The sequence below is a fragment of the Melanostigma gelatinosum genome (genome assembly GCF_949748355.1).
Source record: "Melanostigma gelatinosum genome assembly, chromosome: 1".
NCBI lineage: Eukaryota > Metazoa > Chordata > Actinopteri > Perciformes > Zoarcidae > Melanostigma > Melanostigma gelatinosum.
This window is the reverse complement of record NC_136634.1, coordinates 12,699,280-12,721,487: the sequence shown is the minus strand read 5'-3', so window position 1 is coordinate 12,721,487 and position 22,208 is coordinate 12,699,280. Positions and strand designations below refer to the sequence as shown.

The 22,208-nt window shown below is 44.5% G+C and overlaps 1 protein-coding gene across 1 annotated transcript; it reads left to right on the top strand.

Annotated features, from left to right (window-relative positions):
* The first annotated feature begins 2,049 nt into the window (after positions 1–2,049).
* Positions 2,050–21,911, top strand: vwf (von Willebrand factor). Its single transcript, XM_079296995.1, has 53 exons — positions 2,050–2,162; positions 2,307–2,358; positions 2,510–2,653; positions 2,903–3,005; positions 3,140–3,348; positions 3,586–3,707; positions 4,548–4,767; positions 4,851–4,973; positions 5,057–5,168; positions 5,269–5,315; positions 5,425–5,561; positions 5,659–5,797; positions 6,061–6,161; positions 6,266–6,461; positions 6,566–6,781; positions 7,107–7,353; positions 7,463–7,560; positions 8,258–8,409; positions 8,524–8,627; positions 8,706–8,844; positions 8,966–9,100; positions 10,302–10,448; positions 10,556–10,696; positions 11,174–11,272; positions 11,348–11,504; positions 12,133–12,300; positions 12,435–12,570; positions 12,669–12,978; positions 13,174–14,323; positions 14,407–14,511; positions 14,913–15,056; positions 15,138–15,281; positions 15,386–15,550; positions 15,728–15,774; positions 15,870–16,047; positions 16,260–16,501; positions 16,605–16,794; positions 16,933–17,274; positions 17,380–17,618; positions 17,821–17,923; positions 18,037–18,108; positions 18,513–18,617; positions 18,749–18,954; positions 19,056–19,205; positions 19,296–19,412; positions 19,591–19,771; positions 20,052–20,092; positions 20,181–20,297; positions 20,617–20,715; positions 21,072–21,200; positions 21,317–21,356; positions 21,457–21,554; positions 21,725–21,911. The coding sequence occupies exons 1-53, from the start codon at positions 2,157–2,159 to the stop codon at positions 21,908–21,910; spliced, it is 8,550 nt and encodes a 2,849-aa protein (XP_079153121.1). The 5' UTR covers positions 2,050–2,156; the 3' UTR covers position 21,911.
* Positions 21,912–22,208: the final 297 nt, after the last annotated feature.

Here is a 22,208-nt window from a genome sequence, read left to right as displayed (position 1 = left end):
GCACGAGTATCTCCACGCGGTCAGACAGACAGCTCACATCACAAACAAACACAAAGTGACCAACCTCTTATTATCCAAGTCATCAGTTTGACTTGTATCATCTCCATGGCATTTGTATTGTGTGCGTGTTGTTTTTCTGCATCAATATCTCGAACCATTTCTGCTGCGGTATACATTTTATATCCACACAGTTTTTTTGGGCACTACCTATAATTTATGCAATAACTCATGGCTTTATTAATGCTTAACAATAGGTCTAAGGTTAATGGTTTATAGATTAGTTATCAATAGTCATTAATAAGAATTTCACCATAAGGAACCATCATTTTGACCTGGAAAAGCATTGCAGAGCTTCTGGACCAAAATCCATTTTCAAAAATATTACTCGACACCGGGTGTAAAATCATTAAACAGGACATTTATTCTTGCAAGAAGGAACAGAGTTGAAACACAGGTTATGCGTCAAGTTGCTGCTCAGAGGTCTGTCTCTGAGTCTCTGGAATATATACTGCAGAAAACACATACAAAGTCGACGAAGCAGAATGATTTAGATAAAGTCTGGACCTCGTTTGGACCCGTTCCTTTGACAAATTTGTTCTGTCAAAGGTCATCTCATCCTAATATCGGAAGACGTTACGGTCTCAAATCAGCATACGTAAATACTGTCGTGCACAACAAATTGACTATCTCCCTTGACGAAAGGTCACTCGAAGATGCTAGAGAAAAACAGCTGAGACAGCTATTAGTGAAAAGGTTCAACACGAGGTCACACACTTTATGGAAGCAGCTGCCTATGTTTCAGTGACTAAACAGAACATTCTTTAAGTTTATCCAACATTAACATTCACAACTGCTGACTTGAAAACTTAAAACTCACTTCTATAGAACCCTTAATTAATATATTGACTTGCTAACTGCAGACTTTTTAGAAAGTAAGAAACCCATTATATTTTATTACTGGATCACAAGCATTGATTACCGACATTAACAACTCTTTTAACATTATGCGCACACATGTGTTTTTCAGTCATTCTGGACGATTAGACCTGTGCTCAGGTTGAAGATGGGTGGTGAAGCATGTCCTAGCAGGAAAAACACAGGTGTAATTGATAATAACATTAAAAACAACTCTATTTCAATGAGTGAGCTAGTTCCAGGGTTCTGGTATTGTGCGTGATACCTCACTGGCATGGCATCCTCGGACAATTAATGGAACGGACCCATTGTTATTAACCAAATTAGTTTCACCCGTGCTTTTCTTGCTGTCATAAATCATAATCTCTGCTGTGAAAAAGGTCTACGGGGCTTTTTTCCTAAAGCACCTACAAACCAAAGGCCCACCCCCACAGGTGTTTTCACTTGAGCCTGACTCGACCCTTTAGGACTAAGTGGACAGCTACAGACTGCGCTGGCTCACTTGCTCACAATGTCACCTGACAACTTAAAACGTTGTCATGGCTATTAATATATTGAGTCTTGTAATTTGCAACACAGCTCCACCCAACAGCAAACTGAGGAGATGTCTCACGAAAACACCTCAGAGCACAAAGTTGGAAAGTGGTGCCAGAATTGGATAAGCAAATGTTTGGACACAATACTGTCTTTGTCTTTTGGCCAGATGGGAGGCGAAGTTTTCACCTGAGAGTGTTGATCCGTACATGTTCCCAGTATGTGTGTGTCTGTTGTTTTGTCGCAGCTTAGTCATGTGTTTGTGCACCACCACAGCAGTATTATTGCGTGCGATATCTCCAGTGAGTGTGTTTTCCACAAGAATTGTTTGGGTTGGCGCCGATACAGATACGTACGTGTAGACTAATCACTCAGCCAGGCGATCAGTGGGCATATCCTGGTATTGTCCTGCTGATCGTGTTTAATGGTGTCAGTCTGCAGGCACTGAGCTTTTGACGGAATTATATTCTGCCCTGTTTGACATAACCTGGCTAAGGGGATTGGCCTTACTGAGCCAATGGCAGCTGGAGTACGGGGGTACGTTCTTTGCTATAAAATCTCAATTTAGTCCAAATGCTTGTTTGACTCAGACCATCACACTGCGTCAGTATGCCTTGACCGTGTGAGGTCTAAAAGTGCACATTTGGATTCTCTGATCTTCGATTGTGTTTGGTTTTCCTTTGCAACTGTGTGGATTAACTGGAGCCATGGAGGTAGGACTAACTGGAGTTTGGTGAACTTTTTTTGAAACAGGCCATGCACAGCACACAGCATAATGTGTTATTTAGTTATATGATGATGATGATGCTGGTACAGGTGGTGGTGATCATAATGGTGAGCATATGTATGTGTTTCAGGTGTGTATGCGGAGGTATTTGCGAGCAATTTTGGTTCTTCTGCATCTGACAGGTGAGTGGACGTCGGAGGATGTCCAAATTATTTTTGGTCTTTGCACTCAAAAGTCTTACAGACTATTAATATGTGAAATTCTTCATGTAAGATCCCCTCTTGCCCTACTTCTACAGTCAGCTGCATATTAGTGTATTTTGCGTGTGTCCAGCTTGCGTGGCAGGTATGACAGGGAGATGCAGTCTGTTCGGACGACAACACATTCACACTTTTGATGGGGTTTTATATGAGTTTCCCGGAGACTGCAGCTACCTGCTGGCAGGAGACTGCAGCCATCGCTCCTTCACACTGCTGGGTGAGTCACACTCAGACAGTTCAATAAAGAAACAAACAGAATTGACCTCTAATGGCATCTGCTACTCAGCCAGTGCAGCTCAGTGGCTTGCTATTGGTTTGATTCTCACTGGGATGTGTGTACTAAAACAGTGTATATTGTTCTGACATTTGAAATTGCTTTCTCATTTATCCTCCACTTTTTTAAATTTTCTGAAAAAAAACATCATCATTTCTATGATAATAAAATAAATGTATGTTCAATTTGCAGGTGATTTTGTCAATGGCAAAAGAACTGGAGTCACTCTGTTTCTGGGAGATGCCTTTGAGCTGCAACTGTCTGTTAACGGACGGCTCTCACAAGGAGAAAAAAAGTTGAGTAACAGAATATTGAAGTTGTCATACAAAAATTTTAAGTTGTGTGTTATCGTATTGAAATATTGCAGAGTATAAAATCATCCTGTCATTTGATTATGGAGAAGCTTGATGTGTGTTTCTTTTTTTGCAGACTGTCTGTGCCCTTTGCATCTCATGCTGTTTTCGTGGGCTCAGAGCTCGGCTTTTACAAGCTCTGGAGTGAGGAGTTCGGCTTCACTGTTACTATCGATAATGCAGCCAACATCGCCTTGACAATGACCAAACACCATGCCAACCGCACCTGTGGCCTCTGTGGCAACTTCAACACTGTATCAGCTGACGAATACACCGCTCAAGAGGGTAAGACAATGCGGCCTAGCGTCAAAAGTTTCTAACTGTGTGCGTATGTGGGATATGTGAGGAGAGTTCATTGTTACGGGAATCAAGGAAATGATTTGAGTCACCAGCACTCAGCAACAGGAAGAGTATCAGCTCAGTACAGGAAAAGATAACAAGGTGAAGGAAAGCAAGAGGAACAGTCGTGGTAGGATGAGATTAACAAATCTGTCAACTTGTTTATGTGCGTGTGTTTTTTAGGATTCCTAACAGAGAACAGTTATGATTTTGCAAATTCGTGGGAAGTGAAGGGGGCTGATCAGTCATGTCGACGTGTCTCAAATCCCAGCAAGTCCTGTAACAGCACAAGAAAGAGTTCAGCGGTGAGAGGACAATTCACACACACACACACGCTTTTTTACTCTGCTTAAAACCGCCAGCTGCAGCTTGCTTACACTTGCTGAGCATCTCTGACACGCTCTGCAAACAGTATTTCTATTGCTAATACTATTTGAAACTTTATTTGTATCCTTTACAACTTTTGTCCTGGTACAAATGGGCTTCCACTTACAGTAGATACGAGTTTCATTATAAAGGAACAGCTGGTTAGCAAGCTGATCTGACAGGTGTGACAGCAGTTCTGTGCATGTATTCTGTAGTCGTTGTGGGTGGTCTGACATGAAAAAATCAGCCAAAAAATCAGCCAAGAACATTTTGTACTTCAGGAACACCCACGTGTGATGAAACCGTGAAAGGCTACATATTAGTGTGAAACCATTGCATGAAATGAATGTCTCCTTCACTAACTACAAATCTGATAATTTTCCTTGTGTCCCTAAAGGAAAATATGTATCTTTCACATATCTTAATTGATATATCGGAGTGTTTTCTTTTACAATTTCAACTACTTACTGACTTTAAACTCTCTTTTTACCTCATTTTATGGTCTTTAAATCATCAAAATCCTGTTTCCATCATGATGACACAAGTAGCCATCTTATAACCTACTCATCACGTGTCATTTCCCATTACCCTTATTTACATGAGCTGACAAGACATGGCAGCTCATGCATGACAAGACAAGAATACTAATCTTTTCAGTCACAAATAACTGGGGTCTTTAAAAAATGTTTTTGAGAGAAAAACCTACCACCGCAAAAAGAAAACAAAAATGAACATCACTACGACATATAAAGAACCATTTTCTTTTGATGTTTGTGTAGATCTTGTCGAGCTGCAGTGTGTTGCAGACGTCTAGTGTGTTTCTGCACTGTGCCCACCTGGTCTCTCCCGAGGCCTTCCTGTCGCTGTGTCAGGAGGAGGCGTGCCACTGTGACCAGAGGGCGGGAGAGGACTGCTACTGTCCAATCCTGTTGGAGTATGCTCGCACGTGCCACGCCCACGGGATACTCATTCGTGGCTGGCTGGAGGAGAGCCAGTGCTGTATGTTTGTCAGTTACAAAAGAAGGTAGTTGCAAGCTCAGAAGTCCCATTCATAATCTAAATGTGTGTGTTTGTGCGTTCAGTTCCCAAGTGTCCAATTGGGATGCAGTACAGTGAATGCACCAAGTCCTGCTCTACAACCTGCCACAGTCTCAACATCCAGGAGGTCTGCAAGGAAGAGTGTGTGGATGGCTGTACATGCCCTGGTAACCTCCCACTCACTATATCTCCCGTTTTCACTGTCTGTTGCTCTGATACTAGTTGTAACATGGTCGTGTTTGTTTCTCAGTGGGTAAGGTGCTGGATGGTAACCGCTGTGTGGAGGTATCTCAGTGTTCCTGTGTGCACATGGGACGTCATTTCCCTCCAGGATCCACCATCTCTCAGGACTGCAACACCTGGTGAGGGAGCTACGTGCATGCAGAAACATGTAGAAATACACAGAAGTACTACTCGATGAAAAGTATAATGCTTCCTCAATAAATTGTTTCTTTGCTGCAGTGTTTGCCGTCACGGCTCCTGGGAATGCACCAATGAAGGCTGCCCTGGTGAGAGAGATGTACAGTAGGAGTCAATGCGCTGACTTACACATTCTACTGATAAATAAAGTCCCCGGTTGCTAATTTCTGGTGTTATGTCTTTGTTTTCTGTATGTAGGCGAGTGCTTGGTGGTTGGCCAGTCTCACTTCAAGACCTTGGACAACAAGTTCTTCACTTTCACTGGTCACTGTCAGTATCTGCTGGCAAGAGACTGCACAGATAATGGGTTTTCTGTCATTATTGAGAACGTACAGGTAATGGTCTTTTTTTTGGTTTCTTTTTTTTTCTCACTTTCCTGCCTCTAGCTGCTCAGTCATCTACAGCATATTGACTGTTGGTATTGTGTTTCAGTGTGCAGACGATCAGGATGCTGTGTGCACACGCTCAGTGACGCTCAGCCTGCCCTCTCTGGAGGACATGACAGTGAAGCTGAAGCATGGAGGGGTTGTCTCTGTCAACAGCATGGACATCCAGACCCCAATGCATCATGGTATGCCAATTTGACTGAATCGTGCATAAGATCTACATTTTATACTTCCTCTTAGCATATCATACTGTATTTGACATTGTATTTATAATAAAGCCTGAAGTATACAAGAGAAAGTACTGGAAATATTGCACTTCAACCTATCCTTTTCCGAAGAGAATAAAACATCAGCTCAAAGATACAAAAACAAAATCCTAGTTATTGGTAGGCCTGTTATTTCAATTGTTTAAATCAACACTATCGTGATTGTTTGCGCAATTTTACAGGTCGTCTGCATATCCAGAGATCTGTGCAGTACTCTGTGCATGTTAAGTTTGGAGATGACTTTCGTCTGGACTGGGATGGGCGAGGCCGCGTGCTTTTAAAGGTTGAACAATTCTCATGGATAAAGACTTCTATAACGGTACTAGTAATGGTACTGATGTTATAAGATAAGCAAACAACTTTACTGAAATGTGTCCACATCCCCAGCTGGGACCACGATGGGCAGGGCAGACCTGCGGCCTCTGCGGTAACTTTAATGGTAACCAAGGTGACGACTTCTTGTCTGGATCTGGTCTGGTTGAGGCGGGTCCTCAGGCGTTCGGCCAATCATGGAGGATCAACGGAGACTGTGAATCAAGCCACAAACAGAAGAGCGATCCGTGTGCCATTAACCCCAAAAGAGGTATACTCACCCACATGACATCGCACATGACCAAAGGACATGTTTAAAATATATATATATATATATATTTATTTTATATATCTACTACCTCCTGCCCCTTGCAGTACGTTTTGCAGAAGAGGCCTGTTTGGTGATGATGTCAGACATGTTCAGTGCGTGCCACTATCTGGTGAACCCGAGTCCGTTCCAGCGGTTTTGCCGTTATGATGTGTGTGCGTGTGCGGACGGTGAGGCGTGCCTCTGCTCTGCTCTGTCTGCCTACGCAGCTGCCTGCACTGCCAGAGGAGTGCTGCTCAACTGGAGGTCTCCCTCACTCTGTGGTAACGCTTCGATTAACGCACAGCTGATCATTCATATGCACATATACTGGTAAACATACAAACATTTCATTCCATTTTTAGACAGAAAACAGCACTGTTGAGTAAATGCAAAAGTCAGCAATAATCTTGGTTAGCCATAGCTTTCACAAGGTGAAGATCAGGATATCAGCACCACATCTGAATCTGTCTATTTGAATATTTGCATCATCAAGAGTACAACAACAGTCAATACAATCAACAAAGATCATAATCATAAAATCATAATTCCAGGGACGGAAATGATGAAGATGAGACGAGATCCCTAACCCTGATTTGTTTTTGTCAGAACTTGAGTGCACTGGAGGCCAGGTGTATGAGGCCTGTGGGAGTGTGTGCGACCGGACCTGCCGTGCTCTGTCTGGCGCTGAGGCAGGATGTCAGGAGGAGAGAGTGTGTGAGGAGGGCTGTTTTTGTCCTGCTGGAAAGTACCTGAGCGACTCCGGAGAGTGTGTGACAGCTGACCTCTGCAACTGCCTGCACGATGGACAGCTTTACCAGCCTAATGATGTCTACGCGGATCACAGCAGCATCTGGTCAGTGACCGTGCATGTGTGTATTCAGATACTATGCTAACTGACATTGCGTTTCATCGATACACTTTCACTTTTTGTGTGTTTCTCTTGTGTGCTTGTGTGTGTGTAGCTACTGTGAGAATGGCTCCATGCGCTGTAGCTCCCCTGAGATGAGTACTTTACTGTCTGACCTGTTCTATGATGATGATGACCTGGCACCATCCAGAGGTACAATTTCAATATTTTACAGTGTAACGGTAAATGAACATGTTCGCAGCATATTCTCTGTAAAATGTCTCTGCAAAGGCAGAATAGCATAAGTGTAAGAGGAAGCGACTGCTGTGATCACAAACGGTTCCATGCAAGACAATAGCGTAGGTCGAGGCACCTGCCATATAAGGCGATAACAGAAGACAAAGCGCTTTCCTGTGGGAAATGTCCAGGCATTTATGCACACGTATGACTTGTTCCCCCCCTCCCCCCTTTTAACACTGTCTCCTTTCTGTTTCTGCTCTCTTTGCTTGCAAGCCAATAAATTGACATTACAACTTTGATCATTCATGAAGACTCTGTTTATTTGATATTGATTGAAAACCTTCATACTCTCTTCCCCCGAATAGTCATAGAAATATTCCACAACAACAGACGTCAATAGAGCGTCTGTGTGTTTCCATGACTTGTATAATCCATTCTCCATATTATATCTTTCATTTGCCCATTTGCTTTTAACATGAGACTTTGCTGGTCTTGTATGCACTGAACAACTGTGTCAGTCGAGTATTTATCTGGTTTGATCCCCCTAAAGATCGAGTCAAACAGCTTTATTATCTTTTCTGAATTTCTAATACATTTTGCAGTTTAGGAATTAATCACAAACTTCATGAAAGCCAGCTGCATATTGGTGTGTTTGTGTTTGTGTATGCAGAACGCCGGTCAGCACAGTGCCCACCTCCACTCGTCCGTACAGAGTGTGTTGGAGGAGAAAAAGGCCTTGAGTGTGCCAGAACCTGCCAGAATCTGGATCTGCCCTGTGTCAGCCCCACCTGCATCCACGGCTGCCTCTGTCCCCCTGGCACAGTAGGTGGTTTGTTATCTGTGTTTGTGTGTGTGTGTGTGTGTGTGTGTGTGCTGTCGATAAAATACCAAACATCTCAAATAGAACATGCTGATTGATAAGCGGATTGATTTCAGGTACGTCACCGCAGAGACTGCATCGCACCGGCACAGTGTCCCTGTTACCATAACAACAGGCAATATGCATCAGGACAGACCATCTCTGTGGACTGCAACACCTGGTAAAGGATTGCTTGCATACACGGTCATGAAGGGGAATACTTGCAACATGTTTGCTGAACAGGCTTTTTCGTTGACAGCGTGTGTAAGAGCAGGAAGTGGCACTGCACAGAGAAGGCGTGCGATGGTGTGTGCCGCACTGTGGGGGAGGGGCATTACGTCACTTTCGATGGCCTCAAATACTCGTTCCCTGGCCTCTGTCCATATGTCCTGGTCCAGGTAAGAGAGATACAAAAGGAGCTCCAGGGTGGATCGCACAGCACACTGATGTCAAACAGAAACATGCAACATGCAACATGCATTGATTTAATAACGTTTTTTCTACCTTTACTATCAATAGGATATGTGTAATGGAGAAGAGGGTTCATTCAGAGTGCTGGTGGAGAATGAGGCCTGTGGAATTGTGGGACATCACTGTGCAAAAGCTATTACAGTCTTCTTCCACGGAGGGTTGATTGTAATGCAACATGGAGAGGTAACACACACACACACACACACACACAGTGGCCTGCCCATATAAACTCAAAAAACGTTGCAGCGATGAAAGTCATCAGACATGAACATAACTTCTTACATATAACATTACATTGCAAACAATAAAGGTTCACTTCCTAAAACGCAACTCTTTCTTTTAATTACATGCAACCAAAAGGAATCATGAGAAAAAGACGATAACACTGCAAACAAAGTATTTTCTCATCAGTGAGACTATCAAACCTGCCTGTTTTTATAGCACTGTCGTTGTGTTTCATGAAATGGTATGTTTATGATTTAATTACAAGTATGTACTGTACATGCAGTGTATGAGCAGTTGCACAACTAGGTACATAATTTGTCACTTGTGAGCAATAAGCATATACAAATAGAGAAGTGTTTACGTTGAATATTGTTTATCACTCTAATGCAAGAACAAACAGCATGGTGTCATTTGCATAACATTTGTGCAAAAGTACAAACCGTACAAACTATAAAATAGCAGCAAAGTTGATCACACACAACCAACGGTCAGAGGTCAGATGTCTGACACATTCATATACGTCATATTCTGCTTTACTCACTCAGTCTTGCAACCTAACTTTTCAGACTTGACCTGTGAGTATTGTGGTGGAAAAAAACTATTCAATAGTACCGAGTGAGTCCTATAATACTGAATACTGAAACAAGAAACATTGAGGAAATAAGTTTGTCTTTAAAGTATTTATTCTCTGGCCAGAGAAGGCTTCACCGTCATACAGACTGCAGCACAGTCTGCAGAGGAATCAGCCAGGAACCCAGTGTCTCTCTTGCTTATCAGCATCTCAGCACACAGTAGGGGGGGAACATCAGGTATTTACATTATAACAATTGATCAGCAGTTTCAAGCTCCCCATTGACCCCTCCAGTCATCCCCTTCATCTTCTGAGCCTTGTCACACAAAGACATGTGTCTTTATTACTCTTGCATATCTCTGAGAATCTTCACACCTCAACATTCTCTGGTTAAACTGCAACCCCCACTGAGTCACTCCCTCTTATCGAAGCAAAGGCCTGAGATAACCCATGTGGTCCTGTTCCCACTCTCCTAGGTGCACAATCACATGTCACATATATAGTTGTGTTAGTTAATAAGGCACGTAAACTAAATCACAGTAGAAATGTACCAGCACAGGGGAAATTCTCTATCTTTCTCTCTCACAGGTGAAGATGAAGAGGCCGGTGCTACAGAGCTCACAGGTGGAGATTGTGAAATCTGGTCAGTTTTACACCGTGCTGCTGGGGAAACACATTTCCCTGAGCTGGGATAAAGGAACTCGCCTCCTGGTTCACATCTCAGCCACATACAGGGTACTTATGTATTATAACAACACGTTTGACTGGTTTGAACTTGTTTGTCTTATTCACGTTATTTCATTTTAAACATATTTTTGTTGCATACATTGTATTGTGCGTAGGGCCGGGTGTGCGGCCTGTGTGGGAACTTTGATGGAAACGTCAACAACGACTTGGTGAGCAGTAACAACCAGCTCGAGGTGGACTCCTCACACTTTGGGAACTCCTGGAAGGTTATTCCCAGCTGTGCAGATGTAACACAGGTAAGGTCGTAGATTAAAGGGTCGGTTCAAATTACAGAGTATCACATTTCCTGTCCAGCTTTGGTTTTAGGAAAAGTTAGGGCCAGCTCTTTAACAGCAATACGTAGATGCGGCTGTATACAATAATGTTCCATACATGGTCCAGAACTGGAGCATTTAGGAACATAGACTTTTGTTGTTTGTGGGCAAGTATAAGAATACCAGATGGGCTGTCAATTGACAAGATGAGAAATTGAATAGAAAATGAAGCAGACTACCGTACATGTTTCCAGGGGTGGATTACCTACCCCAGGAAAGCCTGGGCAAGTTGGGTCTTGTAGCATACTGACTACAAGCCAATGGCTGCCTGGAAGGTTTGAAATCAACCTTAAAATATAAATTTCTGCCAACTATTAACTACTAACTATTGCATTTCGAGTATAGAATAAGATGTAGATACTGTCACCCTATATTTAAGTGTGTTTATGTGTGTTCTAGATACCCGCTCCTTGCAGCGACAACATTGTCAAGCTGGTAACAGTGGAGCAGTCGTGTCGTGTGATCACTGGTCCTCTCTTTAGGGAATGCAACAGCCAGGTGAGTGTAATTACAGACAGCATTGTTAGGTTCATGCACTTGGTCCTCTCTTAACATGTTCCTGTGTGTCTCCAGGTGGATGCAGAGCCATATGTAGATATGTGTGTGGAGGCAGCATGCTCTTGTCCGTCAGTGGGCGACTGTGCGTGTTTCTGTGACGTCATCGCGGCCTACGCCCAGGCCTGTTCAGAGAGCGGTGTGTCCGTCAGCTGGAGATCCAATGACCTCTGCCGTGAGTGTGAAGAATTTCTCCGTTTCCTCATCCACATTTAGAATTTCATCGTGTATATTTTCTGGCTGAAATATAATTTATTGTCTGGAAAATATATCATGTCTGCTCGACCAAGCTAAACCAGTCAACCGATGTCTTCTAATCTATCAAAATCAAGTGGCTGGAAAAAAAGTAAAATAAGATAACAACAATAATAACTGAAGAATTCTGTCTGAAACATAAGTCCACCTCCCATGCAGCTCTTTTCAAAACACTTATACCACAACCACTTTTCAGTACTGCTATCGTTCCCCCACATGACACCTTTTGTGTCATCAACAAGAGTTAGAACTTTTAAAGTTACCATGAATTTCTTTTGGGGTTTTAGTTCAAGCATCATGCTCTTGTTTTTCACTCGGATAAACTATATCTGTACTCTGATATCAGAAGAAAAAAAATCGACTCTTTATGGTATTGTTCATTTTAATTTAAATTTCTTTCTGCATTTCTGAATACTTTATTATGCAGGTCACATGTCCTGTTTATCTTGAAGGAAGAGATCTATGTAGTTAGGATTGTTAAAAAGAAAAGGCCAGATTTTGTCGCATGGTTAATATTACAATATATTGTTTCACTTTTGTTTCTGTAGCCATAAGCTGTGAGGAACTGAACCCGAGGAGCCCAGGTGTAGGGGAAGAGTTATGCCAGTGGAGATATAATACTTGCGGCCCTGCCTGTCCGGTCACCTGCCAGCACCCAGATCCCCTCCATTGTTCGTTCGCATGTGTGGAAGGTTGCCATGCCTACTGCCCCCCAGGTGCCAAAAATACTCACGAAACATATTTGAGCATGCAAAATCCTAATGCAGTATACCGTATATATATACGTATGTAGGTCAATATGCAAATAATGTAGGCTAGCTTAACTTCAGCCCTTTTTTTCTATTCTTAGGCCAGCTACTGGATGAGGTGGCTATGCGTTGTGTAGATCCCTCTCAGTGTCAGGTGTGCATCCACGAGGGTCAGAGAATTTCCCACGGCAACAAAGTCATCTTAAACCACGATAACCCGGAGCACTGCAAGATATGGTAATACTGCATTGGAACCCTCAGTAACAAGTCTGCATATTTTGGATTAGTCACGAATGCTTTGCACATTATAAGATGCTGTATTTTTCTTTTCTTAGTCACTGTGACAACAACACACTGAGCTGTGAAGTTTGTGCCTCCTCCGCCGTGTTCACCACTCCCGCACCAACAGCCGACTATGCCACCTTCACAACCCTGCCCTTCACCACCTTGATGCCCGAGGGCACGTGTGACCGCGCTATGGACCTTGCATTCCTACTAGATGGTTCAAAAGCCCTGAGTGAAGATGAATTTCAGGCAACTAAAGAGTTTATACTGGGAGTGGTTGAACGCTTCCGCATGGGCTCAGCTCACACTCGAGCCACAGTGCTGCTTTACCACTCTGGAGTCAAAACCTATGACCTGCAGGTAGATTAACATAGGTTGTACATGTGTGACACAGCAACGTCTTTATTCTTGCGCAAAAATATGCAATGCTGCTTTAGGAATTCTGTGGAATAATACTTAATCGGTCATTCAAGTTTACAGAAACTGAAAGTCATCGTAAAGGTCTTCACCTGGTTGCTTGATCAACCTGTTTTTCTCTCTCATTCATGCCCGTAGGTTCAGAAGTGGCAATTTAAGAAGACTGTGCGTGAGCTGCATTACACGGGAGGAGAAGCGGCCTTCTTGGACGAGGCTGTCAAGTACCTGGCTATCAACATCTACGACAAGAACAAACGTGACCATGCCGGCCGTGTTGCCATCATCTTAACTGCTAGTGCCAACCCTCGCCGCGTCAATGCCATTGTCAAGATGCTCCGAAAGAAAACCATCACCACCCTGACAGTGGCATTGGGTCCCGGGGTAAACATGGGGCAGATAAATGACATCACCAACATCAACCCGGAAAACAGAGCCTATGTGCTGAGCAGCACAGGTGAGCTGCCTGAACGTCTGTTAGAGCTGACAGATTACCTCTGCACCTTGGGGATGGAGCCTGAGGTGGCGAAACCTCCAATGCCAAAGTCCACTCCGGGTAAAGCTCGGCAGGGCATGACCCCCACAACATCGGCTCCTGGTCTGGAGCCCAACCCCACACCATACCTTCCAAACACTCCTACGTCCACCTCCCCCTCTGGCCTGTTTCCCATCACCACATCCATCTCTTCTGCCTCTCTGATTTTCATCCTGGAAGGCTCCGACGCAGTTGGTGAGTTCAACTTTAATAAGTCGCTTCTCTTCGTGAAGGAAGTTATCTCACAGCTGACGGAGAAGGAGGAGTCCATTCGAATCACTGTGATCCAGTACTCGGTAACCGTCACTGTGGAGATCCGTTGGTGGGAGTTGAGGCAGCAGAGGACCCTGCTGCTGCAGCGACTGAGCAAGATTCGTTGGAGGGGTGGAAGTAAGACGAACACAGGAGCGGCTGTCACTACGTCTTTTCAAGAAATGGCTACGGTCCAGCCTTCACGCGGCCCAACCCCTCCTCAGCTGGTCTTCCTTGTGACAGAAAATCCGCCTACTGACACAGTGACACGCCCGCCATCTACGAGTACCCACACACAAGTGTACCCCATTGTTGTTGGATCAAAAATACCGATTGACTTGCTGCCATTCAGCTCACCTCAATGGCCGGTGATTGTTGATGACTACAACGGTCTGTCAACCCTGGTACACCGTGTTGTCAATATCACACACACCACAGTCAGGCCCCTCTTTCCTACGCTGCAACCCCTGGTTGTCCCAAAAATCTCCAGCCTGCCACCCTCAGGTACAGAAGACACACTCAGTCCAATCACTCAGTCCACCAGGGGTCCTATGCCTGTACTCATTTGTGATGATATCTTTGCACAGTGCCGTGTAAGACGCCTGTGGATGTGATGTTCCTGTTGAAGGCTGGAGGGCAGTTTGAGGACATGAAGACATTTGTGAAAGCTTTCATCAATAATGCTGACATAGGTAAGTGTGACTCAGCCACGAAACGCCCAGCTACATTTTTTTATGTAATGTCAACTGCATTTCACTGATGCTTAGTATTGTTGTTGGTCTTGTTCAATAATATTTCAGAATAATAATAAGAACAAGGGGGCAACTGTGATATTTATCCACTATTATTAGTCAGATCATAAGTGGTTTAACAGCAATCAGGTTAATCGTTTTGGATCAGAGATTTCTAGTCATTTATTTAAATAGTGGGTCATCAAGACACAGAATAGAGGGGACATGCCAATAGAGGCTAACATGTTGTTTCAAGTGTATAACATAGCAGGTACATATATACTAATACTTATTCGGGTAACCAGATTCTAGATCTCCCTTCCCTGCATTGCTTCATTCATTTAAGTTCTTTATGTGTGCAGGGCTGAGTGGCACTCAGGTGAGTGTGGTTCAGTATGGAGACACCAACACTGCAGAGCTTACCTGGAAGGATGAACAGAGCAAATCCCAACTCCTGAACCTGGTGGGGAGCATACCAAGCAGGGCCGCCGCTGCCCCAGCGCTAGGTAGTGGATACGTCGACTAATATGTAACACACACACATTACAGCAGACCCACACGAGCTCACTGCTCTTGTCTTTCTGCAGGCTCTGCACTGCGATTCGCTGTGCAGACGGCCATCGGTGGGAAGAGCGGTGGAAGAGTCGGTGTAGCCAAGGCTGTGGTGATGCTGGTGACCGACAAATCAGCTGATGATGTCAAAGAAGCAGCGAATGAGGCACTGGCAGCAGGTGATTAAGTCGCCATTGACAAAATGAACATGCGATACCTCAGTTCGAAATTCAGTTGGTATGTTTCCATCATCAGTTTTACTGACAACAGTCCCTTCACTCAGGTGTGTCAGTGTTCCCCATCGGGGTGGGGCCAGGCTATGACAGGAGCGAGATGGGCATACTCGGCCACCAGGGCAACAAAGACAACACTCTGCACTTGAACAGCATGGATGAATTACTGATGTTGCTGACTCTAGACAACAGTTACACAGAGAGAATCTGCAGAGGTGCTTACACACACTCACACACACACACACACACATACAGTTACTCTTTCTTCCAAGTAAAAATAATTAATGCTCAGAAATAAATCTGTTCTTTTGTATGGTTTTAATAGTAATGCATTATAATGCAAGTGATGATTGATCACAATGATGGTATCGGTTGTTCACTTTGGTTCTTAGCTGTTCCACCACGACGGTGTGTTGATGATAATGGCAATGAGAGACAGGTGAGTAATGTCTGCAGAGGTTGAAGACCAATTAGAGCAGCGCAGCAAGCTTTTACAGCATTACTTGTCATGAATTGTCTGATCTTGTGATTCAGCCTGGCGAGTCATGGCTGCAGGAGGACGGCTGCCACTCTCTCCTGTGCCACCCCGGTGGGGTAGTGACATTACAAAACCACAAAGTCAGCTGTGACAGACTGGAGCCGCCGGCTTGCAGAAACAACATGCCACCTGTCAGAGTCCAGGAGACCTGTGGCTGCCACTGGGAATGCCCTTGTATGTTCATCTAAAGAATCAAATAGCTTCTGAAGTTTCTTGCATCGCATTTAACCCGTCTATATTCCCTTTCCCACGTGGGCTGTTAACAATGAGTGCTGGGGACTTGCATTCCAGGCTATTTATACTGACTGTTAACGGATCACGTGGCTCCTGTACAATCACTCTCTTCCTCTTGCCTGGTGTGTGTGTGTGTGTGTGTGTGTTGACAGGCATGTGTATAGGCAGCTCCACCAATCACGTGGTGAGGTTTGATGGCTTGGCACTTCGGCTGGATGGGGCGGGTGTGTGCGCCTATACACTTCTCACTGTCAGCAGAGGCATCAGTGAAGGGTCAGAGGTCAAACTCCACAGTGGGCCTTGTCAGGACTCAGGGAATTACAACCAGGTCTGCATGAAAGCCATGGAGGTGATCCATGGACCACATAAACTGCTGCTGAAGGATGATATGACGGTAAGCTGTGTGTGTCACTGGTTAGGATGCCTTCATACTGAAATCGATCGTTATACGTGAGTCGATGAATGTTTATTTACTGGCTGTGTAATTGTTTGAGCAGGCAGTGATTAATCGGGAGGAACTTGCTCTGCCGTGGCGGTTTGCCGGACTAGAGCTGGTGCGTTATGGAGGAGTGATGCTGCAGCTCAAGTCCGACAACGGCTACGTCCTGACTTTCACTCCCCAGAGCAATGAGTTTACCATCACACTGCGCAGCTCCGCCACCACAGGAGCCACCGCTGGACTCTGCGGTAACAAAAAATAAAAACCCATTCATGCAAGTGTAAAATAAGTCAGCCCTGTTTTTATTTATTTATTTGCTTGTAGTGTACCGTAACTGTTACTCCTTCCTCAAACCACAGTCCTCTCTCTTTCTATCTTTCTTCCAGGTGCCTGTGGGGAGGAGAAGTTGAGCGTCCTATCTTTACGTAACGGCAGCTCGACCGCTGACCAGCCAGGCTTCATCTCAGACTGGACCGTGGCTGTAGATGATGGTGTGTGTCTGCCAAAGCGGAGGCCGTTGTGTGTGTCTGGAGCAGCGATGGGATGTCAGGCCCTACGTTCTGAGGTCTTTGAGCTGTGCCATGATCATATTCCCGTCCAGGTGTTCCTTGCAAAGTGTGAGGAGCAGGCCTGTGAGGAGTCAGATGCATGCGAGCTGATTTCTGCCTACGCACGCCTCTGTAGACAAAGAGGTGTGTGTGTGGACTGGAGGGGCCCGCACCTCTGCCGTAAGTTAGTTTTTGACATGTGTATATGTGTTTCAATTCAGCGGACGCAGTTTAACACCCAGTCTGAGCATGAACCTAAACTTTAGCCTGATCTGTGTGTTGCAGCATTACAATGCCCCAGGTCCATGCTGTATGCTGCATGTCGGACAGGGTGTGTAGAGGACTGTGCTAGCATACAGGCGTTGCAAGGCGACTGGTCGGTTGCCAGAGGTAACGAGTCATCCTGTATGGACATGCCTACCGAGGGCTGTTTCTGCACTGGAGGGACAGTTTTGCATCACGGACAGTGTGTATCACCAGAAGCATGCAGGCAGTGTGTCGACCATCATGGACGCACGTATACGGTGAGACGCATGAGAAGACAAATATGACTGAATGTGTGAGGACAGGAGGCAAAATCTAAATCAACTTCCAACTTCTCAGTTACAGAAACACATACTGATAGAACCACTGAGGTGTTCACCAGTAAAGTGTGCTTTGAGCGCCCTCTAGTGTTTCTTTTTAAGACATCAATAACATTAAACATGGTGTGATGTTTTCGTACAGTACATGCAGAGTTGGGTACCAGATGAGAACCCATGTTTGATTTGCATGTGTTTGGACCAACAACACATCAACTGCACTGCCCGGCCCTGCAATGACGTCAAAGGCAAGCTTTCTGCTGCTTGTGCTCATACAGTAAAAAAAATATATATATATGAGCGTTGCATTGTGTGTTTGGATATAACGCTTTAATAATGAATCATCTGTATGTGTGTGCAGCTCCAGTATGTGGACCCTGTGAGATCCTGAGAGAGAAGAGAGACTCTAAGTGCTGCCAAGAGTACGAGTGTGGTATGTAAAAAAACACCATGTTGCATTATTACGTTTCTGTTTCCAGTTCAGTGTTACAGTAGCCTCATCAAATGAGAGGGGGAAAATAGACCTGTCTGTGTTCAATAGGATATAATATGTGTGTGTGAAACTAGGTCCCATTTCCATCTCGAAGAGATGTTGGAAGGTTGGTGCTGAACGCTAGAATATATTGCTCACACATCAACAATGCAACAATTTATTGTAATTTATTGCTCGCGAAACGTAATTAAACTTCAACCACCTAAATATTCAACAGCTAATTAAAAAAACAACTGAAATCATTCATTCAATTGTAAGTGCTCTATATCTATCACGCAGTTGTATCTCATATAGAATGTATATCTCGACCAAATGCAACAGACTGTCTCTCTGTGACTTTTCAGCGTGTGATCTGGTGAATTGTGACCTGCCTGAAGTGCCCCGCTGTGAGGACGGGGAGGCTGTGGTTCTGAAAAACCCTGGGGAATGTCAACCTATACACGAGTGCGGTATGCCATGAACGCATTCTCTGTGATGTTCAAGCTCTGCTTTTCTCTGGCACACATACAGACATGAAACAGAGCACACATCTATGTGATCTCTTTCACGTGTTTCTCTTCATCTCTTTTCCCCCTCGCAGTCTGCAAAAAAGGAGAGTGTGCCGTTCAAGCTCCCCCCGCTTGTGCCGCACACCGCCAACTGTCAGTGAAAAACACAAAGTGCTGCGACGTGTTTGAATGTGAGTGCAACTGCCATAACTCCACCCACACCTGCCCTGCTGGGTTCATCACATCCTCCTCTACCGACGACTGCGGCTGCACAGAAACCACCTGCCTGCCAGACAAGGTGTTTGAGGAGTGTGTGTGTGTTTGTTTAAATGCATCTGTTTTCATTGATGTGCTTTTACTGTTTAAACGATCCTGTTTTTATTATTTGTGTCTATCCAGGTGTGTGTGGTTGGTGGCGTGGTTCACCCAGTGGGGAGTGAATGGGAGGAAGTATGCCAGAGGTGCAGGTGCACCCAGCTGCAGGACAAAGACACATCACTGCGCATCGCTCAGTGTACGCCGCCTGTGTGTGATCGAACCTGCCCTCAGGTGAGCACACACACACACACACACCAAATGTACACATTTTCATTATGCTTCTATAACCATCAATCCATATATATGTATTATATATTTCAGGGCTCCACTTACACTCCATCAAAAGGAGAGTGCTGTGGCAAGTGCACAACGACCAGCTGTGTGGAGTCAAAGGGAGAGATACGAGGGGACACACTGTTTGGGCAAAACCTCAGACGCGTATGTGCAGAGAAATCATACTTGCCTGAATAATACCAATTCTCCATATACAGCTTAATGTGATGGTTGAATAACAATAACAATCCTTCTGCTTCGGAAATATAATTCTGGCTGTGTATTGTTTCAGTGGAGCACTTTCTCCTCTCTTTTCATCTAATCTCTGTGTTTCTTTTAATAGGTGGGAGAGGTATGGCAGTCTCCTCAGGATAGATGTGTGTTACATCAGTGTATGAAAGTGAAAGACGAGGCGTTCATCTCTGCAACAAACGTTAGCTGCTCTGTTATGGACACCCCCTCCTGCCCGCTGGGGACAGAGTTACGCTGCGACACCCAGGATTGCTGCCCCAGCTGCCACTGCGGTAAACACACATTCATACGCAATTACACACATGGGAAAACATAAACAGACCATTTGGCACAGCAGGGTGGTGTTAGGAGGAGAGTGTCCTTCAACTAGCAGGCACTATATCATAAACTCAGGATACTGCGATGCAGTCGCAGTGTCTGTCCAGCAGATGACTCTCTCTCACATTAGTGTCACCCCAGAGCCTCTTATCCTCACCTGACCTCACAAAGCCTGGGGTCTAATGTTGTGTTGAATAAATAGCATTTCAATTACTTGTGCTTTTCTCTCCACAGCTCCTATGGATGTCTGTGTCCTCAACACGACTGTGATAGGAGTAAGTCCTGCAGAAAAGCAAACCCTTCTTTTGGATTAGGACATTTTGAATGGTTCCTTCAATCCTCCACCTGTGTGTATTTGTGCAGGCCGGGGAGAAGCTGATGGTGGACGTGTGCACACACTGTGAGTGTAATGTGGAAAACGGTGCCGTGAGGAGATACAGACTGTCCTGCAGGAGAACCAGCTGTCCCACTTGCCCTACGGTAACCACAATCATTATTTTTTACCATTATCATTTGGCATCATCATCATCGTCATCATCATCGTCATGACTAACCAACAAATTCAAACGTTCGTCATTTTCATCAAAGATTTTCTAATCCGCTGACCACATTCCCTCCCTACTCGTCATTTAATTGTGGCCACAACGTTTTCCATGATTCACTCTGCTTACAGAGGTAAATAGTGAATTATTTATGAGCACAAAAGGGCCCAGACACATTTGTCTTTGTATTTACATTAATGTCCTTCTGGTGTCTGCCTAAATGAGCTAACAGGCAATACAAACCACAACGTTTTCAGGGATACACTCTGCAGAAGGAGGAAGATGCTTGCTGCGGCCGATGTGTTCCCACTGCCTGCTTCATGCAAAGGCCAGACGGGAAACTGATCAGTCTGCAGGTAGGTTCTTAGCAGACAAGACGACGCCTTGCTCATGAACACTGTCACACACAGAACGCAGACATTGATGCTCATACCGACTCTTTTGCTGTTGAAAAGAAACTTGATAATAAGGATGATGCTTTTGATGTTGATATATTTCATACAGACCTTTTCCAGATAGCACCATACTGTGTTATACTATTTTATACAACTGCTATACTTTGTTATTCTACGCTGTACCATGCTTGTTCCTTGGATCAAAACAGTTTGTCTACATCAGAAATATAATATTTGGTTTTCATTTAAAAAGGAGACAACAGCTTCTCAGCAGCATATATGAATGCTGATCTAAGTGTGTGCCTCTCTCCCTCCAGGTGAACACCACTAGCGAGGATGGTTGCAACCTGTATACCTGTGGTGTAAACGGTAAAGGGGATCTTGTCCTTCAAACCAGAATGACCACCTGCCCTCCTTTTGACCGTCAAACTTGCCTGGACCAGGGGGTATACGACTGCTTCAAAAAACGGCCCTATATCTCCATCTCCCAGTGTTCCCACCCCTGAACAGCTGTAGCTGCCAAATATTTGGATAACATTTTTCCTCTCCTGTTTGTTTTCAGGGGAAAGTTAGCCAGCTCGGAACAACCTGCTGTGAGATGTGTAAGTATAGCTGTGGTCTCTGCAAGACTGGTACACTATTTGTTTTTTATTTATTTAGACTTTCTGATTTTAATCAGTGTGTGTGTGTGCATGTATGAAGGTACGGAGCCAGAGTGTCGGAGGACAGTAGGAACGCTTAACTACATCAAAGTGGATGATTGCCAATCAGAGCACCAGATAGAATTGCACTATTGTGAGGTAACAGGCTTCTGACACACACACACACACACACAGGATGATTAATCCCCCCCAGGATTAGCCAGCAAAGTTCAATGAAATCACACTGTAACACTGTCCCTCTCCATCCCACCCTCTCTGCCTCTCCCTGTGGTTCTGTCTATCCGTGCATCTGTCCGTCTGTCTATCAGGGCAAATGTCGCAGTAAGTCCATGTTCTCCCTGGAGAGCGCTGCTGTGGAGCAGGAGTGTGTGTGCTGTGCTGCCGTGGAGACGGAGCCTCTCGGTGTTCCCGTCCTGTGTGCCAATGGCACTCGTAGCCAGCAGACTGTCCTGTCTGTCACCGCATGTGACTGTCTGTCCAAACACTGCACCTAGAGAGAGGGGGGGGGGGGGGGAGGGAGAGAGAGAGAGAGAGAGCGTTTATAAATGCAGAAGGTATATGTGTATCCAAGTAAAATGTACCCATATACAAAATAAATACACAACAATAAAACAAACCTGACAGTTTTTGGTAATCACTAATTTTGTCTCTGTCTTTTATTTTAATATTATTGTTAGTAATTAAATGTATGGGTTTGTAGAGATTTATGTTGGTCATTTAGATGTTTGAATATGTTTTTCCGATAGGGATTGATAAGTGCTTTTCTCCATTTCAAATTATTATTGAATGCTT